This window comes from Sphaerodactylus townsendi, linkage group LG03 (genome assembly GCF_021028975.2).
Source record: "Sphaerodactylus townsendi isolate TG3544 linkage group LG03, MPM_Stown_v2.3, whole genome shotgun sequence".
NCBI lineage: Eukaryota > Metazoa > Chordata > Lepidosauria > Squamata > Sphaerodactylidae > Sphaerodactylus > Sphaerodactylus townsendi.
Genome location: NC_059427.1, coordinates 83,728,437 through 83,749,749, shown reverse-complemented (window position 1 = coordinate 83,749,749; position 21,313 = coordinate 83,728,437). Strand labels below are relative to the sequence as shown.

Here is a 21,313-nt window from a genome sequence, read left to right as displayed (position 1 = left end):
GGAAGGCAAAGCAAGACATATATCCTAAAATAAAATAAAATAATAAAATAAAATAAAGCAAGACATGCTGAATTTTATGCTAGCCTATAAAGAATACAGATTGCCTATATGCACCTACAGGATGCCATTTTGGCTTTTCTGTGCCGTTTCTGTTCATCTGAATTCCCCTAAATTAAATTCTCCACACAGTTACTTTTTGATAACAGTCCATTGGAATGCATGACACATTAAACGTAGTCTACTGTGAGCAGTCACAGTATGTGCCTGAATGTGCTGAAAATTTGCAAGTCAAATCAGATAGTCAATTAAGTCTTACGATATTCATCTCCTTCACTTGCCTGGAAAAAAATCCACACCATGATGTAATATACACATACATTCAGATAGCCTGGCAGTGGGGGAAACTGGAGTATATGTCTTTCAGAATTTCACACCCAAATGCTGAGTTTAACTCTATTAAAAATTACGTTCAAATCACTGTCCAACTTAGAACACCGGTGAATTTCTTTCTTCTTTATTTGAAGCATTATTATAAATATGTTTCAAAAGAACTTTGCTATATGACCCCAGTATATAATATTGTCCTTTACATAGGCAACAGCTGCAATCAACTGAATTTTACCTAGTCTGAGTGAAATTAAATATTGTATTGTTTACTTTTATGAAGTGGTGAAATTCTTGGAGATGGGAATTACTAGTCATAGAAGCAGTGGGACTTGAAAGCACCTGGCAATAATTAGATTCCAGCCTTGATGAATAAACATTTTCTCAAGCCACAATTATGTTAAACGTTCACTTAAAGAAGAAATCAGTCTTTATACCTTGTAAAATACATTTCTATCTGGCTATGAACCTTCAGTTGCCCTTGATCTTAAGGAGGTATTTCTATAAGTCATGTAACCAGCAGGAATGAGTTCCACAAGAAATGAGATGAAGGCCAGAGCAATAGACTTACATATCTACACCAAAGGGAGAGACTGCGCAAGTATCTCAAAAGTATCTGATTCTTATTTCAGCACAAATGAGCTTCATATATGAATTTCTTTGCTCTTCTTTATTATATTATTCATCACCTCATCACTTACCAGAAGCTCAATGTTCAGGGGGAAATGATCTGTGTGGGTTTAATTTTTTTCCCCTTGCAGCTGAGGCAGCCAATGAGCTAGATTTATATTCTGCCTCAGTGCACAATCTTAATTTTGGAAGAACTGCACCACATTTTCCTAGATACAAGGTGTACATTTGTTCTGTTTCCTCCAATGGGCTTGAATCCAACAGAGGTTTCCTGTAGACAGAAGGGGCATTTTTGCTGATATCCCTTCTCAATGAAGATTTCCCTCTTGCTTTCAAAGGACACTCCTACTCTCCAGGAGCAGCACTCCAACAGGTATTTTAAGGTGGAAGGGTGTGTGTGTGGGGGGGGGGGCAGGGGGGAAGGCACAGAAGTCATGTCACATCCCAATACATCTTCCACTCTTGTTTTTAATAGGTAATTGGGAATCTTCTGGGCATATTAAAGGGAAGCTTTCACCAGAATAGAATAGTGGGCCCAGAAGGGTTGTTTGTTGGAGGTTTCCCTTTTGTTCTGCCTAAGGATACTGAGAGGGGTTAACAGGTCCAAGTTAATCTCTCTCTCCCCATCTTTAACAGGTAATTGGGCATCTGTCATGCATATTATGGGGAGGATTTTGCCAGAGGTGTCAGCCAAAGGGCAAGGATACAAGAGCTCATGGCTTGTGGCCTTTTGGCTGGGTTGCACAGCTGGGGCTTAGACAGTATACATAATGAGTGGAAGAAGGAACCCCACTGTGGAAGGGAGAGCTATACCAGTTACATATTAAGTAACCAGGAGATTTACAGACATAGAACAGAGCCTGTTGGACAATGCTGATTGCTGATACCTGAATATCATGACTGAACCTCTGTGACTTATTTGCAATCATTAGTATGTTCATTGTAGGATGTGTGAGGGAGTTTATTAGGGGTGCTGCGGACAATCTTTACCTGGAGCAAGATATTTCATGAGTGCACTATTTCAGCGCAGATGCAGCAAGGTTGCCCTTCTTCCTTTGCCTACACTAAAATTATGCAACACATTGGTAAAGCACAAAACACTACCCACCATGTCATTTTGTTCCAAGCATGTCTCTGTTACAGAAGCCAGGCCAATTTACTCTTTTTATAATATATCCTAAAGGTGTAGTATTGTTGTTTTTTACAGTACATCTTCAAAGACTCATTAAAACACTGCGAAGAAACTGTCCTATTGTATCAATATGTGGAAAAGTAGTGTCCAAGACTGATAACTATTCTTTGTTTAGGTAATTTTCAGACTACTTCATACTCAAGGTTCTGAAAGTGTTTTATAAAAATAGAAACAATGCCATCATTCATTTATCTAACGCTCTATCACTCAGTCATTATCCCTCCCCTAAAGTCCAATGCATTAATACATTTGCATTCACATGAAATACTCCCATGTGTGAAAATCAGGTCTAACAGAGTTACAACTATTGCTAGAAACTAACATGGTCTAATCTTCTCTTCTAAACTGTATGCTGTGGCGTCATAATTCATTTCAATAAAAAGTAGTTCATACTCCATCCTGGATTCAGCAATTCATCCAAAGCAGGTAGCTTTTCTGTATCTTGTTTTCTCATCCGCAAAGTAGTAAATCAGAATTACAATTGCATCCCACAAAAGAGTAACATCTATGGAACTATCAGAAAACTTCTGAAAAGAACACACAGACACAATATTGCCAGTTTCGTTCTACCTACCTTTTCTCTGTTGCTATGTGCCGTTAAGGACCGGTGGGCAGCTCCACGCAATGCAGTTCTGTAGTTATAAAAGTTCCCCGTTGGGTCCATCTGATGCTAGAGGAATAAGATCACATGCAAGTTAATGGATCAGAAAGGTTCTAGATTTTCTTTGCAATATGAAGTTTAGAATTTGCTAAGATAGCCTATCAAAAGGACACAAATAAATGGAACACGATTCTGTATCTTTGGGGGGGGGGGAGATTTGTTGGTCTTTTACTCCATCATCTCTCCTGTTGTTGATCGTTTCATGATTCTTATTGAAAATAAAATCTTTTAGTTCTTAAAATTTGCTTCTGAAGATGCTGTCAGATAATATTTTTTATGGAACATCAGCCCATATCTTATTTTTGTTGGGCACTGATTGGTTCACCCAGGGCACCTAATGTTTATCCAATAAATAGTGATTGACATGCCTTACTTAATCTGGCTCTCTTCTCTACAATGCTTAGTGCAAGATAAATAGCATCACTTTACCCTGAATGCTAAACATTTCTGTTCAAGTAATTGCACTTTGAAGTACTTCAGATTAGGATTGCTCTGTTGCTTCGTAACCTGAGTTCCCTAAGTATTCTCCCCTATTCCCTTGCCCTACACTTATATGGTTGACTCACTACCTAATGGAAACATAGTAGTAGTCAAGAAGCCCCCTAGAAATATCCAGACTTTTGAAATAATAATCACCAAAGATAGTTATACTTTAGGCTCAGCATACTGCACGGGGTAGAAGTCTAAAAACAAAACTCTGTACGCAAACTGCAAGTAGGTGAGGGTAATATTTTCTTGTCTGGTCATTCTTCTTCAAACCTGTCTTATCTATTACAAGCTTGGCCTGCTTACAGTCTTACAAAACCTGTTCAGCACTAAATTTTCTGTTAAGCAATATTGAAATCTGAAGCACCCACAGTGCTGCTACAGTGTTATTTATTTATTAACTTACTTCATTTATAGTCCACTATTCTTGCTAAGACTCTGGTGAATTAAAATTTTTTCAAGAAAAATATAATTACATAAAACACTTGAGTATGTGTGAGAGTGAGAACCTAACTGAATGACACATTTTTCCACATCACGGCAAAGGATATGGAATGCGAACTCTGTGTTCACAGGCACATGCCGGTCAGATTTTCATCAGTATTGTGGCATGCAGGGGAAATGGGCTTAAGCCACAAGGAGTCCCTATTTGTCCCACTGGCTGGGTTGTACATTAAGCTTCTACCTTCATGAGGGGAAAAGGCTCCTTGGTTCTGTTTTAAGCCAGGAAAATGGTGCTGGAGTGTGTGTGTGAAGCTTCCTGAATTGACATGCCATGGTCCCAATATGAATCTTGCTCCTGTACCCATGGGAAACATGGAACTCCCAAACCATACCTATGGACACAACACAAACATGGGCATCCCGGAAAAAAATTCTGTTGGAGTTAGACCAGTATGGCACTGGCATAATGCCCATTGGGCAAGGTGGGCAGCTGCCCAGGGCATCACCTTGTGGGGGGGGCATCAAAATGCTGGGTTCATTTTTGGGTATTTTTAGTGGTTTTCCATTTTCGGCCTGCAGGGGGCGCAGTTTTTAGGTTAGCGGCACCAAAATTTCAGCGGATCATCAGGAGACTGTCCTTATGCTACCCCCCCACGTTTGGTGAGGTTTGGTTCAGGGAGTCCAAAGTTATGGACTCCCAAAGGGGTTCCCCTATCCCCCATTGTTTCCAATGGGAGCTAATAGGAGATGGGGGCTACAGTTTTGAGGGTTCATAACTTTGGCCCCCCTGAATCAAAATGCACCAAAACTGGGGGGTATCATTAGGGCAGTCTCCTGATGAGACCCGGAAAGTTTTGAGACTGTGCCTTCAGAAATGTGCCCCCTCCCAGCCTGCAACCCCCATTGACAGCAATGCAGAAAACTCAATGCAGAACAAAGATTCTTGGGCAAATTTCGGGATGTTCTTGCAGGGAGGGCATTCTTGGATGTATCAGCACCAAAATTTCAGGGTATCATTTGGAGACTGTCATGATGGCACCCCAAGGCTTGGTGCAGTTTGGTTCAGGGGGTCCAAAGTTATGGACCCTCAAAAGGGTAGCCCCCATCTCCTCAGCAAAGGATAGCCCCCATCTCCCCCAAAACCAAACTGCACCAAACTTGGGGGAGGGGCAATCAGGACAGTTTCCAGATGATACCCTGACATTTTGGTGCTGATACATCCAAAAATGCACCCCCTTCAGGAACATCCCAGAAATTTGCCCAAGAATCTTTGTTCTGCATTGAGTTTTCTGTATTGCTGTGAATGGGGGTTGCAGGCTGGGGGGGGGGGCACATTTCTGAAGGCACAGTCTCAAAACTTTCAGGGTCTCATCAGGAGACTTTCCTGATGATGCCCCCCAGGTTTGGTGCAGTTTGGTTCAGGGGGGCCAAAGTTATGGACCCTCAAAACTGTAGCCCCCATCTCCTATTAGCTCCCATTGCAAGCCTTTATTGGCATAGACAACAGTACAACAATAATAAAAACAGATTTAAAACCATATACAATACAGGAAATACATGTTAGGTCGAAGGAAATCTACTGGCGTTTAGTAATTTCCAGGAGAAAGTCTGCCACTATCATACAGAGAGAAGGATCAGGATTGTCCAACAAGTAGTGTAATCTAAATCGGGGAGATCTGGTAAATGTAAAGGAGTAAGATTCACATACTTGGATCTGATTTCCTTGAATCTGAGACAGTGTAGTAATTGGTGGGCCAGAGATTCAACTGAGCCATCATTACATGGGCACAATCTTTTAGCCTTTTCTTGCTTATTAAATCTGCCATGTAACAAGGCAGAAGGCATAACATTAAACCTGGCAAGCATTATGGATCTCCTTTGAGCAGGGTTTATTGAGCAATACAGGTAGTGTGCCAAGTGGCCCAGTTCAAATGGGAGAGAAAAATACAGGGGGGAGCACGTTTTCTTGGCTGCGGTGATTAGGGTAGAGAACTCTCTATCCAATAGTTGACCTTTTAATTTTCTATAAGCTTCTGAATAGGACAAAGGGCAAAGTGAATCCACTGACAGTCCAATAGAGGTCATTTTTTCTTCAATTATGGAAAACCAGAGGTTGGAATGGGTGTCAGAGAGCAGACGGTGGACCAGGGAATTACAGTCTGAGAGAAAATGAATTCACAGCCAGAATCTAAAAGCCCTCAGCCAAGCGGTTGATTCCAAGGAGTTTTGACCTAACTCCAAAGGGCTGCATAGGGCACGCAATTTGGGGATTAGCTCCCATTGGAAACAATGGGGGATGGGGCACCCCCTTTGGGAGTCCATAACTTTGGACTCCTTGAACCAAACCTCACCAAACTTGGGAGGTAGCATAAGAACAGTCCCCTGATGATACGCTGAAATTTTAGTGCCGATACATCTAAAAATGCACCCCCTGCACGCACCAATGTCCTGGTGCAAAAAAAAAATTGGTCGTGGTGGAGTGGCCGCCCATGGGGGGGGGGGGGGCATCCAACTCAGGTTTTGCCCAGGGCTACAGTTTGCCTCGTTACGCCCCTGCAGTATGGTGCCCATTATTTATAGTGTTAATTGCCTATAAAGGAAGACCAAAGTATCATGCCAGGAATATAGAGAAGTGGAATGACAACACATGCATTTTTAGGAGTTAGCCCACTTGATCAAGAGAAACAAAGGTTTTTCCTAGCAACAGAAAAAAAACCCAGCAATGATGACAACATTAGAATTGAGGCCCTGAGAACTGTTGCAATTTTAGTTCGTGAAACTGTCACCTCAAAGTCCCCTAAAAGGAAATGGTTTGCCTGTCAGGAATTACTACAGGCAATGTCAATAATGAACTTTGCAGTTTTATTCCAACCAAGCATTCACATTTTCCACTTGGGGTGTGGACAGTTTGATCTGTTCTTTGCTTTAATGGTAGAATCCTGATTGGCACTGGCTTTTTAGATTACTACTGGTCTTGATGTATGAATCACTATTTCAGTGAAAACAATGACAGAATTCAGCTCTTATGCCACTATTAGTTCTATTCTTAATGGTCTGAGCTAAAAATACAGAGCTTGAACTGTGTTAGGAATCAGTGTGTACTCCTCTGTGGGTCAGGAATTTTGTGTTTCTTGTGCATTTCTTCTCTTGTGTATTTGGTAAGATATGAATGGCCTATTTTATCATTCAGTATCTTTATAGAAATATGTTATAAACTAAAAATGCAGAAATATGAGCAGCAAGCATTCTCCACGTATTATACCTCAAGAATAAAAAATTTAGCTGTTTTGACTTTTGACCAGGTTTTCTTTAATCTGGAGACTGGACTCATGTTCATACCAGCTGAAGAAAGAGAAGAAGAAAGAGGGAGGTCATAAAGGAATCAGCGAGACCCTTTCCACATCTGTAATTCCCTGCAGAAATGGTACCAAGACACTTACATATGATGGCCATCAATGAATTAAAATTCCCTATGTTAAAACACTCTCGAGCAACATCAATGAAGAACTCAATAACTTGTGCTCGTTGCTTCTTTTTTGCAGGCTGCAAACAGACAAGGAAAAAACAGACATGAAAGGCAAGTGTAAAAAACCCTGTGATATATCCACTGGAGATGATTCTACAGCTCAATCAATTGATTTCAAAAAACATTCAGTTACAAAATTCCATTGAAGCTGTTTGATTAATGATGCTCACTACTAGAAGATTGCCAAAGCAATGCCCCCATTACAGAGAGTGACCAGAACCTATTATACCTTAAGAAATGTATTCACTGATCCAACACTAACACCTAAACCTATGCTCTTGTGACTAATGGATACACTGTCCAACTAGCTGTCAATAAAATGCCAATTACTATAACTTTTTCTGGGCTTCATGCCAATAACAGCATCTTTTTTTTCTGGGCTTGATCTTAAAAGGAAGAAAGTTAAAAGCAGGCTGTAAATTGTAAGTGAATGTTCTTTTTTTTGCACTTGCTGTGTTTCTCAATAATCCAGCCTTTATTTATGGTAACAAATGCCTACTTGGACACTTCTGAAATTTAATTTTAAATCACAGTGATTATACTGAGAAAGAGGTTTAGTTTTTTAAAAAAGGATATAGAGAAGTTCTGAAACTGAGCTGTTTGAACTCAGTTTGAACAATCTATCAGATAATGCCAGCTGTCAATCTACTCAGCAAACCATTTCACACATCAGCCAGTTCTAGATGCTCTAAAATAAGTCTTTAATAGCAGAAAATCCTGGCAAGAGACAGGCTATGCTCCACTATCTCATTTAGGTAAGTTCAAACCAAGAACTGAAGGCTGGCAATACTGCAATACTCCTCCTCCTTGCTCACCTGTCTACCCTTGGGCTCCAGAACTTCTGCAGGAACCCACTACATTCACAGTAGAGGAGGAAATTTTCCTGACTTATCCTACCTACCTGATCACCTAATTCTCACCACTCTGTCTACCTGCTCACCTGTCCCCACTGCAGAGGCATTTCTCCCATTAGGCAAAGTGGGCAGCTGCCCAGGGTGCCACCTTGTGGTGGATGACAAAATTGCAGGTTCGTTTGTGGGGGATTTTGTATTTTCCATGTATTTTCCGGTTTTGGCCTGCAGGGGGCGCAGATTTTAGGCTAATAGCACCAAAATTTCAGGGATTTTTTGCGAGACTCTCCTGATGATACTACCCAGGTTTGGTGAGGTTTGGTTTAGGGAGTCCAAGGTTATGGACTCCCAAAGGGAGTTCCCCCATCCCCCATTGTTTCCTATGGGAACTAATAGGAGATGGGGGGTACACCTTTGAGGGTCCATAACTTTGGACCCCCTGAACCAAACTTCACCAAACCTGGGTGGTATCATCAGTAGGGTCTCATGAAGATACTTTGAAATTTTGGTGCTGCTATCTTAACAATTGCACCCCTGACAACAGGCACCTCCTAAATTTCCCCAGATTCTCTTTTTAAACCCACTCAGGTTTTACCCACGGCTCCAGTTTGTTTAGGTACGCCTCTGCCCCCCTGTTCTGTCAGGAGAAGCTGGGAGGTGATAGCAGCTATAAACCTTCCTCCTTACTATGTCTACCTGCTACCTCTGCCAGGACTGATTCACACAAGAACTGATTCACACAGTGGCAGCAGTTCCTTGTTCTTCTCCTATGCCGGGCTACGCAAGAACAGAGCTAACACCTCTATCTGGGGGGATGTGACCCCCTTCCACTTTTAAGTTTTGGCATTTTTCTGCAAACCTTCCCAGACCTGCAGAAAAATGTGAAATGTGTGTACCGGGACCTTTTCTCTAGGTATATCAATCCATACAGAGGACAAGTTCATTCTTAGAAACATGATGTGTGTGTTGACTGTAGTAATTATGGCTGGAAACATGTGCATTGGGAAACTCAGGTTCTAGTACCCACTCTTCCACAGAAATTTGGTGGGTGATCTTGGCCCACTCATATACTCTCAGCCCTGATCCTGACTGGTATTTGGATATATGACGCAGAGGCAGACACTGGCAAGCCACTCCTGAATGTCTCTTGCCTTGAACACCCTATGGGGTCACCACAAGTCAGCTGTGACTTGACAGTAAAAACAAAATCAGTGAATATATCAGAGGGGCATAGTTGAGCAAAAAATCTCTCATGCCTGCAAGACTTTCCCTTACCATGCAAATTTCTGTTGCGACAAGATAGCACAGTCTGTTGAACCATTTGACGTAGGCCTCAAGGTTACTAGTCTTCTTCTGTTCACTGAAACAAGGCTGAAAAACAAAAATATGAAGTGATGCATAATTAAATTTGGCTTAGCTCTTAACACAAATTAATCAGAACAACTGTCAACATTTTGTTGTCGCCAATACTATATAACTGTTTGAACACACACACCTGACGAGGCAGTACAGACAGTGGGTAAGAAGCTGCAGATGTGTTGGGTTTAACAGAGTGAGACGCTTCCTACAAATCAAATCAGCGCATGATGAACAGCCCCATTTTGCCTACTGCAATTGCTCAGGAGGCAATTTATTCCAATCCACACTTACTAGAACATGAGGAGCCAGGATTTCACAGTATGCAAAGAGCAAGAAGAATCTGTGAAAAAAATAAAACCCGACAAGCACGCCTTCCCATAGTTCAGCAAATGCAATTGCACATGATGCTGCCTTGCATGAAACAAAATTACTGATCAGGTTAAGGCAGAAGACGATTGCAGTAACAGTACTGAACAACATTTGTCTAAAAATATTATTTCTTTCATACCCTCTTTTTTTGGGAAGAGCAATATCTTCACTGCAGATTTCTTTATCTCTGACCTATTTCTGTACCATTGGTTGCTGTGAAACAAGCCATTCAGATGGCAAAATTCATCAGAAAAATGTCACTCTTGTGACATATGCTCTTTAGATGGTGGTTATTAGGAGATATCATGTGAATGAGAACTCTACCCCCACCCAAGCATTAAGTTTAGTCTGGTGCCTACATTCTGTAGATTTTTTTTAAAATCACATCATAATCTTCCAGAGAGAGCCCATCACTCTGAATTGCTTTGAATTCTTATATTCATTAGCATCCACTAGAGGGTATCAGGAGTTACTTTCTTTCATTATTGTCATAATTTCCAGTTAATAGCTTGAGAATATCCTAAAGCCAGATGGGTAAAAGGGAAACTTGAGTGAAAAAGAGGTTTTTATACTGGGGAAAAGGCAATATAGAAAAGTGTATTTTTTGTTTTAATGCTAAAGATTAGGAGGTGGAAGGAGAAATGAGGAAATTTGCCTTTCTGGTCACAATATCTTCAAAAGAATTTTGCAGAGCTGGAAATAGTACATAAGGGCAACCAAAATGATTAAGGGGATGTGGCACCTTTTCTATGAGGAATTGCTGTTCTAAAAGTCGAACAGCAATTCCTCATAGAAAAGGTGCCGACTTTTAGAACGGGAATACTATACCCTGTTGGGGCAAGCAAATAAATCATGCTCACCCCTCTCTGTCAGAATAATACCGGAACAGGGGCACATAGCCAAATATCTTGAATTATTAACTGAACCCCAAGAGATGGATTATCACAAGGGCCAGATCCAATACTTTCCCATTGGCCATTACAAAGGGTCGTTACTTATCCATCCCTCTCCAGGATCGGGTTTGTCCACACTGTAAAAACCAAGTGGAGACTCTTGCTCACATTATTCTTGACTGTCTGAGATATGTGGGCATTAGGAATTTCTCTCCCAAACTGGCCCTAGACAAATCTGAAAGAGACTCTGACAGTTCTGTTGTGGAGCTTCTGTTAACAATACAGATGTCATGCTCTTGGAAAAAGTAGCAAAATTTCTTTTGCAAGTGACAGAACTTTCTAAGTAATGTAAAGTAATGAAATATTACATGTGTGAAAAAAATTCATAATTTTTTTAGTTGGATCCCACTCAGGTCACTTTTCACTCTCTGGTATTCACACACTGCAGTCTGTCATTTCCACCTCATATTTTCCTGCATTAATTACTCCTTGTACTTCATTCTTCCTTTGCAGAGTCTTTTCTTTTTAAATCAAAATACATTTCATGCTGCATTGCATGCAAAGCCATACAGCACAAAAAACCATTTTGGGCATAGCACACAACATTCTTTCTCCATTCTCCATGCTTTTTTCCACACCTTTGTTGATTTACCCAGCTCAGCAGCACACAAAATGTATTTTTTTCTCCTTGAATTGACTGCCATGTTCTCATTTCATCATCTCGTTCATAATTGTTTCAACTATTCAGTAACTCACTCCAAAACCCTCAAAACACTGGCTTCAGAATACACGCACAATCAAAAGTAAGTGTTTGAATATGCAGCTATACTTGGTCCCACTGAAAGAGCTCAGGAGATCTGTGAATTGATCTGCCATTTCCTGGACCAGGACCCAAGCGAAGCAATCTAGAACAAAGACAGTCCAGGAAATAGCAGATCAATTCATAAACCTCCTGAGCTCTTTCGGTGGGACAGAGTATACCTTTGCACATGCAGGAAGATAGGAACACAAAAACACTTTCAATTAAGTGATCTCCTGCATCCAATTCTGAGGCAAGAGATTCCCATTATGCCTTGTCTGCAACTACAACAAGCATTTGCACAAATATGTGATAATCAGTTGCATCAAAAAGTACTGCAGAATGCCCAGAATCCCCAATATCTAAAATCTGGTAGTCAAAATTGCCCAGTGTACCCACTGCCAAAATCTCAACCCAACCCTATGTATTCCCAAAGTAGTCCTGTGAAGATGAGCTTCTCTCAGCAAACATTTTAGCTGTTTTTCAGCATATAAATGATGTATGGGATTAGTTGAAAGTTACAGACTGTGTTGCTAGAAAAAGAAAAAGGCTGGTTTGAAAAAACAATATTTCAAACTTTTTTGGGTGAAAAACAAAAGAACAAGCCTGACAATTAAACATCCTGGGCTATATGTAGAACACCACCATGCACTACAATGTGCTTTGCACTCAACCACCACCATATTTTTGTGCATGCCAGTTGTTAACAGCAGACAAAAAAAAGGCTTTAAATATGTAAATAAGGCCACACATGAAGAAGCCCAATAGTTCTTAAAACTATTCAGGCATTTTATGGAAAACAGTGAATTCTCCTGTTCTACTAATTTAGAGTTTGTTATGTGTTTTTTGTTGGGGGAGAGGGGTTGTTCTTTTTTGTGCTGTGAAGTTCACAAGGATTTCAGATGTATTCAGTGTATGGCCTGTGTTCCAATTGTTGGATAAGCCGTCACAAACTATAACTGATGTTGTATGTACAGTCTCATCTGCTTGTCAAGGTTTGTCTTACTCCTTTTTGACCCAGTCAAAAGTGGGAGGGGTTATCTGACAAACTACTTGCGGCCTCACCTAATTCTCTTATCTGCACTTCATCCTGTGTGACAGCATCAGGCAGCAAATCAAGAGAGAGGCTGTAAGACTATTAGTGACCCAAAAAGGAAACCAAGCTGACTTTGAAATTGAGCTTGTGCTTCGTTTGCAGAATATAGTTAATTAAAAAGATATAATCATAGTCTGTTTTCATTTTAATTTAATGATTTTTAAAAGATGTTGATCTAGAGGGACTTCTTTGCACTAGAATATCATTATACTTATAACAATATCTATATCAAGTTCTCTGGATTCCCAGCTTTCATTTTTTAAAAAGTCTCTATCCTCTTACATTGTAGAGAGACACCCATACTCTTCTATCTCTGCAAGGGAAGGAGCTAGATACTTTAAAAATGGAAGCTAGGAATTTAGAGAACCTGTATAATGTATAATATGTCCATATAAACATATTCTAGAGCCATTTTTTTAAAAAAGATCTCGTTGTGTGAGGAAAGAAACAGTCACCATGAGGACATTCATATAGCACCCATCTAGATTTTGGCACTACCTTTTCTCCACATTTCACAGCAAAATAGGTTTGAGAAAGATCATGGAGAAGTCATGGAAACCCCAGGAGATGCATAAATGCACCACAATGTGCTGGGAAACAGGAAAAAAGCTGTTGCCGTACAACACTGAACTAAAGCCAGATAACCTGTGTGGATATGGTCCAGCTAATGCTTCACAAACAGGTGGAAGAGGCAGGAAAATACTAAAGAATTTAAATCCATAGCACCAATATCTGGGTTGCAAAAGGGCAGTCAACAATTACAATAAGCCCATAGGAAAAAGGCCCTGAATGTGTCTAAATGGGCAGCTGAAATTTCACATGACATGGAGCTAAATAACATTAAGCCTGTATTAAAGGGACTGGCCATCTTTCCTACATGCAGTTGGCAACTGTAATCTACCAAGATAAACCCAACAACTGCTGGGGGAGGGGAAGGAGGCAATCTTCCACAGCTAATACAAATAAGGCAGCCTACATTCACTTCAGTGCACTTATGGACTGAATCACTGCACCCCATTTATTCCATTTTATATCTCATTAGAGACTGTTTGGCAAGTTTTGACAACATGTTTAGCAGCTGGTTTGTTTTTAGATCTTGCTGAACATATTACAAGAAGAATTACCAGTTTGATATTACTGAGCCCCAGGTATTCAAAATAAATTTCTTTTTTACTGCATGGAAAATAAATACAATTTCCCAAGCACTTGAAACTATAGCAGCAATGTTGCCACTTACAAGTCTTTTTTCAGTCATTTCAAATCCAGTGCACTACCTTTACAGGTGTAAAGAAATATCTGTTTGCTTGGAAGAATGCTTGTCTTTTCTTTTCTTTTTTTGTACAATCCAATTGCTTTTACTAGCCAGAAGATTTTTCAACAGCAAAAACTTCTTTTGAAGAATTAATTGTGCTCTGCCACTACTGGTCAGGAAATAGTCCCTCCCATCCCTTTTTTTTCACTCCCACAGTTGTTAATAGGCACATTGTTCTTGATGTTATCAAGACTGCAACATAGTCCAGCAGCAGGATGAACTTCTCCAAGGAGGAGGCTAAAATAGCGCCTGCTAGAACAACAGCACAGAATATTAAAATATGCACACTCTAGCTACAAGTCTAAGCTATATGTCTCTGTTTATTCAATTCCTTGCAGATTTATTACTTTGCATTAAAAAGCATACAGGGGCATCTGAAATCCAAAAATAACATCAGGTAAAATCCCTGGGAGGGGATTATGATGATATTATCACCATCTCCTTGACATTCAACAAGTATTCTTTAGTTGTATGTGGATCTAAAACAGATGCTTTGGTAATCCAATAACTAAATGCCACTAGTGAAACAATGTCTGTTTGTGGCACCAGATTTCATACAGCCGACTCTTAGAATACTCATCTAAAATATGTAAGATAAGATAATATTTTCAAGTTGTACCTTTGTGCTTTCCAAAGGATCCTTATGGACAAATGCCTGAACAAATTCTTCCGGGCCAATGTGACTCAGTCTTTCCTTTTGCAAGAGAAAAAGTGAGGAAAAAATATAACAGTATATCCAAAGAATACATTACCAAATTTGTAATGTTCAAAACAAAATTCAGATCCAGAAACTAACTTTAAATGTTCTTTGAAACCACTGGCAGATTGATTAGCTTCAACCAGTGTTCTCTCCACAGTTAATATTACAGAAGCAAGATAATCTAGAATTGGATTAGAACATTTAGTTACCAGGATAAAAATAACCTACAATGACCTGCAACTTCATGGAAACCTAATAAGAAGGGAGAATGGGCCCCTGAAAATAACATGGAATGATAAAGTTGCCCCACTAATTGTGACTGAAAAACAACAATGAACAGTGTAACCAATTATTGAAAAACTGGAAGGCTTCAGACTATGTTCAACTGATGAAATATTTATTTCATAGCAGTACCAATTAAGTAAAATAGGATCTCTGATGGAATAGCTAAACCTTTAAAAGCCTGCTATTTGCATTTATATGTCCCAAAACAGAGATGTGGGATGCGTTATCCTCAATTTACAGGCCAACCGATTACTTATTAGTACACTTTTGCAGTTGGCTTAAGCCCCCTCTTTGTTACAATTCTTTAAATTATTTTATATTGACAAAATATTTTTATGTGAACAAATACCTAAATCTAAGGGATGTGTACCTTTATTCTAACATTGTTACAGTCAGAATTTATTACTCTTTTTTAGAAGGTGAAATTTTTTTTAAAAGCTAAAATGATTGAAGGAGTGAACCCTTCGAAATTTCCTTGTACCACTTTGGTATCTTTATTCTCTGGGCACTATACTTGCCAAATACCTGGAGGAAAAAAATGTCCTGTCCCTTTAGTAGAGGCTTAATGTGATATTAACTAAGTGGTATTATTTATCTGCATGTCATGGAAATCTTCAGCTACCCATTTATTCCTCTGTTAAATGGACAGCCCATTTTGTTCACTAAAGTCTTTGCCTTCCACTTACCAGTTCCACATGTGTCAGTTGCTGGGCCAAGGTGTAGGGATCACTGCAGACACTCAAAATTTCTCTTTGAATGGATGGAGGTTTACTTTTAAAAGCAACCACCTTGTCAGAGACAGCTGCATTGATTTTGACTATCCCTTCCTGTCCATGGTTTAGAGCTGCAAGTTTCTGGTTCAGCGTTTGTAGAAGCTGATTCATTTTTTTCCAGTATGCCTAAACAGAAAGAAAGCAAAAGACAGGGAGAAAAAACAAACATTACAAATCATAAACTGGGAAAATAGGTTTGGAATGAGTATCTATATGCCAGTTGTGGTTTAGAATAATAATTTTAACCAAACTATTCCAGAATGTTCAGTCAGTTTAATTAAACCTCCATTCTATGCCTAGCTATCACAAGTCCAGCTTCCATCCGAACGTTAGAAAAACTCTGCCAAGCGCCAGCTCAGACCAATGACCCCAATGTAAGCACCTTTTGTGTCAGTATAGAGATGGCATGAAACATATCCATACCAAGCTACTGCTGCATGATTTATCTTTCCTTTTAGTTGCAGGGAAGAAAAGCATCTTGTACAAGGAGCCATTGTTAAATACTACTGTATTTATTCTGAAATAAATAACTGCAAAAGACTGTGCTTATTACATATGACTTACAATGGTCACTATTATTATTTCTGGTGACCTCAGTTTTAGATATCCCTTTTGGTATAAGCATTTGCAGTAATGGCTTCACTATGATTTTTCTACTGCATATCGATTATTGTCTTGATTCATTGTCAAGATCTCTAATCAAGTTAGTAGGTCAATACAATGTATTACTTATTTACTATATTTATAGTCTACTTTCTGTATTGATACTAAAAGCAGATTACACAGTACAAAATGATGCAATCAATATGAAGAAACTTCTAATAAGCAATGTGCTAGAACTAGGATTACAGAAATCTGGATAAGCACATTATATTAGATATTAGCATTAGTTATAACCATTAGAAGCAAAGAAGCAAAAAAGCTCCTGTGCAGTTGTCTATAGTTCGTTGGGTGTTCAGAATGTATGCTGCACCAATGAATAATCCTGCAAGTGGCCCAACAGAATTTCATCCATCAGTACATGGCACTAACTTTACCCGGTTTCCTGGTCCTTTTTCCCTTTTCCTGTACCAACAAATAATGAAGAGAGTTTGGCTATTCTGCTGTTCACTTGCTGTCTAGTACACCATAGGATTCCCTGTTGAGCCTGCTAGAGGTCATGTCAAATTGGGCCTCCAAGTTTCCCATAGTGATGGTTTCAGGGGACTTCAATGACCATGCAGATACAACATCTTTAGACCTAGTATCTTCCATTGTAGCACTGGGACTCTATCTGGTTATATCAGGTCCCACACATCAAGCTGGCCATACACTGGATTTGATCTGTGACATGAGGGTGGATGTAGATCTGATCTCTGTTGATAGTGCCACAGACAGGTCCCAATACCCTGAAGGCCCATCTGGGTTTCTCAGCCCCTCCCTGCATAGGGAATGTACAGATTTATGCTCACTTCTGGAGACTAATGAATCCAATTAGTTTCCAGAATGCTAAGTGGGATCCAATACCCCGCAGCAACTAATTAGAGGTGCTGGCAGAAGACTGGCATAGCCATCTTTCTGGAGCTACTGATGAGATCATGCCCCAACAACCTCTTCACCCCATATCAACCTAGCTAGCCCATGGAGCTTCAAATGATGAAATGGGAGTTGAGATGAGTAGAGTGAGTTTGGTGGCGTACTCATGACGAAGTTGCCAAAGCATTTGATAGGACACTTATGAAATCCTAGAAGATAGCAATGAAGCCTACTAAAAAGAAATTTTGGGTGACCTCCATTGCATCCAAAAACTCATGGCCAGTACAATTATTTAAGGTAATTAGGTCTCTTTTGTCTCTCCCAATGGGGTCTCAAAATGTTAGCAATCTGGCAATCAGCTGTGAAGCTATTTTGCTGATAAAGTCCTGTTGCTCCATCAAGACCTTCCATTAGTAGTGATTCAAACAGCAAACTGGAGGCCACTTGGTCAACTTTAGGTCCTATATTGGGCCATTTCAGCTGGTTCTCCTGGACTGATGTTGACAGAATTCTGGTTGCTTTGACCACCTGCCTTTTAGACTCAGGCTCAATATTGAAAGCCAGTGGTGAATGGGTACGGGACTCTCTGGTGGGCATTATCAACCTGTCCCTGAGTTCATGGGTCTTTCCAGAGTGATTATTAGATCTCACAGCAGTATTTAACACAGTTAATCATGACCCTTTGGCCAACCACCTCAAGTTTTCTGGATTGTATGAGACAGTCTTGCAGTGGCTGGTCTTATTTCTCCAAGATCAAGGACAGAGGTTAGTACTGGGAAAGATGGTATCACCATGGCATCCTTTGGTGTGTAGAGTCCCTCAGGGGGTGATCCTCTCTCCAATGCTATTTAATTTCTATATACAACCCCTACCCCAGTTAGTTTGGTGTTTTGGGCTGGGTTGTCATCAATATGCAGATGACACCCAGTTGAATCTGTTGATGGAGGACTGGCCGGATGCCATCCCAGTTATACTGGCCAGGTGTCTGGAGGTTGTGAATCACTGAAGCAGAGTCAATGGAAACTCAATCCATCTAAGACAGAGGTCCTGTGGCTGAATCAGGAAGATTCAGGACTGTGACACTAGTGGCCATACTTATATCTTCACTTACCATCAAGAGCCTGGGTGTGACTCTGAATGCCTCTCTTTCTATGGAGGCTCAAGTCACAAATACAACCAGAGTGTTGTTGTTTTTTTAATCTTCACCAGGTAAAGCAGTTGATGTCCTATCTTTTTTGCCCTGACCTAGCCACTGTGATCCATGTGATGATAACCTCCAGACTAGACTACTGCAACTTCCTCTATGAAGGGCTGCCATGGAGGCTGTTCCAGAAACTTCAGGGGTTCCAGAATGCATTCAGGTGTTCCAGAATGTTCTTGCGGGGACACCTTTTACACTGTATATTCAGTCTGTGCTTCACCAGTTGCACTGGCTCCCAGCTGACCACAGGATCAGGTTCAAGGTTTAGGAATTAACCTTCAAAGCCCTAATCAGTCTGGGAATGTCATGTCTGTGGAATCATTTTTCCTGATAACCCCCCCCCCCCTCCCAAAAAAAACCTGGAAACAATTTGCTGGTGGTCCCTGGCACTAGAAGTGTCTGGCTACCCTCAGTCGGTGCCTTTTCAGCTCTGGCCCTGGCTTGGTGGAATTTTCTTTCAACCGAGACCCATGGTCTGCAGGATCTGGCTCAGTTCCGTAGGGCCTGCATGACAGAGATGGCTCACCAGGACTATGGGTGAGGAAGCAACAGCTACATCATGACTGGCATCATGACTGGCCACTCTATTCTTTACAGTCTATTTTGTTTACATGATTCCTCTAGTTGGGGGAACATGTAAGAAAACAGCCTCAGAGGTGAAGAAAGCTGCAGTGGGAAGCAGGGAAGTTGCCATCTTCCACTGTTTATAATCTAAAAACTCATGTGATTATTTCTAACACAGAAAAAACCTGCTAATGAAATAAATATGATTTACTAGATTTGTTGATAGAAAAATCATATGGAGTGGCTGGTAATCAGTATTTTATTGCAGGTAGCATTCTGAGAGTGATTTAATGATTATAAGTTCCTTAACTAAAATAAACCTCTGTGGATTGGAAATCACCTGATACCTGTTCTTTGTCTTGTTTTTTAAATTGCATGTACTGTTTGTGAAAATGCCACTTCTGAATATCTATCACAGACAGCTCTGCTTTGATTTTACTGCTAATGTGAATGAAGGATACTACAGAAACATGAAGTACTGGAGAAGTTGGTAGCAGGTTTGACACAAGTAGCAAGGCAGGTCAGAGTCACAGTGCCCACAAAAGATGCCATCCAACTACACATCACCTAGGACAAGTGAATGCATATCATCACAGACATTATCAAGCTATGCATCAATGATGCTCTGGAGTAATTCAAAAAGACCAACAGTGGAGAACATATTAGTGCTCTAGGAAGAGGCAACAAAGATCACAGGAGAAGAAGCTTGACCCTGGATTCATATCAGGAAAGGAGGTCTATCATGGAGAGCAGTTTCCACACACAGCACTTCTATGGAAGACAAAGTTTCAGTCCCCTGTAATATTTCCCCAGATAAGCAAAGACAAGAGAACAATCCTGAAGGTGCGCAAGAATTCAGCTTACATGATGAAAGATCAAAGGTGGGGCACAGTCTGGTATTGTAGTTTAAAAGATGCAAAAAAAATTTCCTCAGCTATTAATATTTAAAGGACTGTACAATTTTGCTTCTCAATAGCATTTCCAATTGTACATAGTCCTCTAAAAGTAATAACTGAATCCCATGTCTTTTAAAATACCTAGTTATGGAACCAAAATGTACTTTTTAATATTTAAACAAACCATTTAATTCCCAAGCAGGAATTCAAGTAAGAAGATAGCAAGCCACAGCAGGCGACTTAGGAATTTTAATTTTAATTAAGCCTTGTCTTTCATAATGCAGAATTGGAATGCTTGGCAAAAAATATACCTCTCAGTATGCATACCTTTCTGAGCACCACAATGGGTCTTGTGAAACTGGGCAGGACAAAAGAATATGACCTTAAGCAACGGTTTCACACTATTTTCTGTTAGAGAGAGAACCCTGGCCTAGATGCCTTCATATGCTTCCTTTTGATGGCATTATTTTATCAGACATGCTTAAATTCCCCAGCATGGCACAATGGCTGTTTCCAGCTTCCTTTGCAAAAGACCACAACCGAACAAGTTTTTCCTGCAATCAGCTACTGATCTTCATCAGGAAGCATGGATTGCCATCATGACTCCTATCAATAGTTGAAAAAAGAACAGCAAAACTCTTGCAAAGGACATCTAATTTTAAAGCAACGGGAACAGAATTGGATGATAACAAGTTTGTTAGGATTGGGGTTTGTTTTTTGGCAGCTCAGATAGTTTTCTATCTTTGAACTCTCATGATTGCACCTGCATCCTTTTTCTGTTCCACATAGCCAGATACTAGGATAAACTTGTTCAAAGAGTGTGGAGCCATCTGGACACAAAAAGAAAACATCCAAAAGGATGGCTATTTGCTTAAGAAGTTCAGTCTAAAAAATACAAATAGTGCATATTCCAGGAGTGTGAGATGTCCAGTGATAATGAACCAGATGGCCAACAGAAATTTACCAAAGCAATTAAGTAACTAATGTGGCAACAAATAGATGTGTTTTTTAAAAATACTTTGTAATTCTGCAATGTATCTCTGCTACCACCCTACTTATCAATACCATGCCATTCACATACTGAGTAAGGTAGAAAACAAAAGATGATCCTTAGTACAGGTTTAGGTGTTTGGAGGTGTAAACATGGGGAGTAGCTGCCTCTCTGTCACCCTTTGCAAAAAATGATGCCAGAGTCAGTGAGATCCAATATACAGCAGTGGTGATATAATTAAATGGGTGCTGGATTCAAGTTCCATTCTGCTATGGATTCACTCGTATGGCTTCAGACAAGGCAATCTTTTTCAGTCTTTGTTTCCCATCTGTAAAATGCACAAAATATACTTAAGTTGCAGAAATGCTTCTCTATAGATGCTGGCA

General features: G+C 40.1%; 1 protein-coding gene across 1 annotated transcript in view; it reads right to left on the bottom strand.

Moving 5' to 3' along the window:
* The window catches only part of RASGEF1C (RasGEF domain family member 1C), a 117,026-nt gene that overhangs the window by 21,848 nt on the left and 73,865 nt on the right, over nt 1–21,313 (bottom strand). Inside the window, exons 5-10 of the mRNA XM_048491191.1 lie at nt 15,674–15,886; nt 14,622–14,696; nt 9,450–9,545; nt 7,238–7,340; nt 7,060–7,139; nt 2,781–2,876 (exon numbers count right to left, since the gene is read on the bottom strand). Coding sequence (XP_048347148.1) covers nt 2,781–2,876; nt 7,060–7,139; nt 7,238–7,340; nt 9,450–9,545; nt 14,622–14,696; nt 15,674–15,886 — 663 coding nt within the window. The remainder of the gene's footprint in view (nt 1–2,780; nt 2,877–7,059; nt 7,140–7,237; nt 7,341–9,449; nt 9,546–14,621; nt 14,697–15,673; nt 15,887–21,313) is intronic.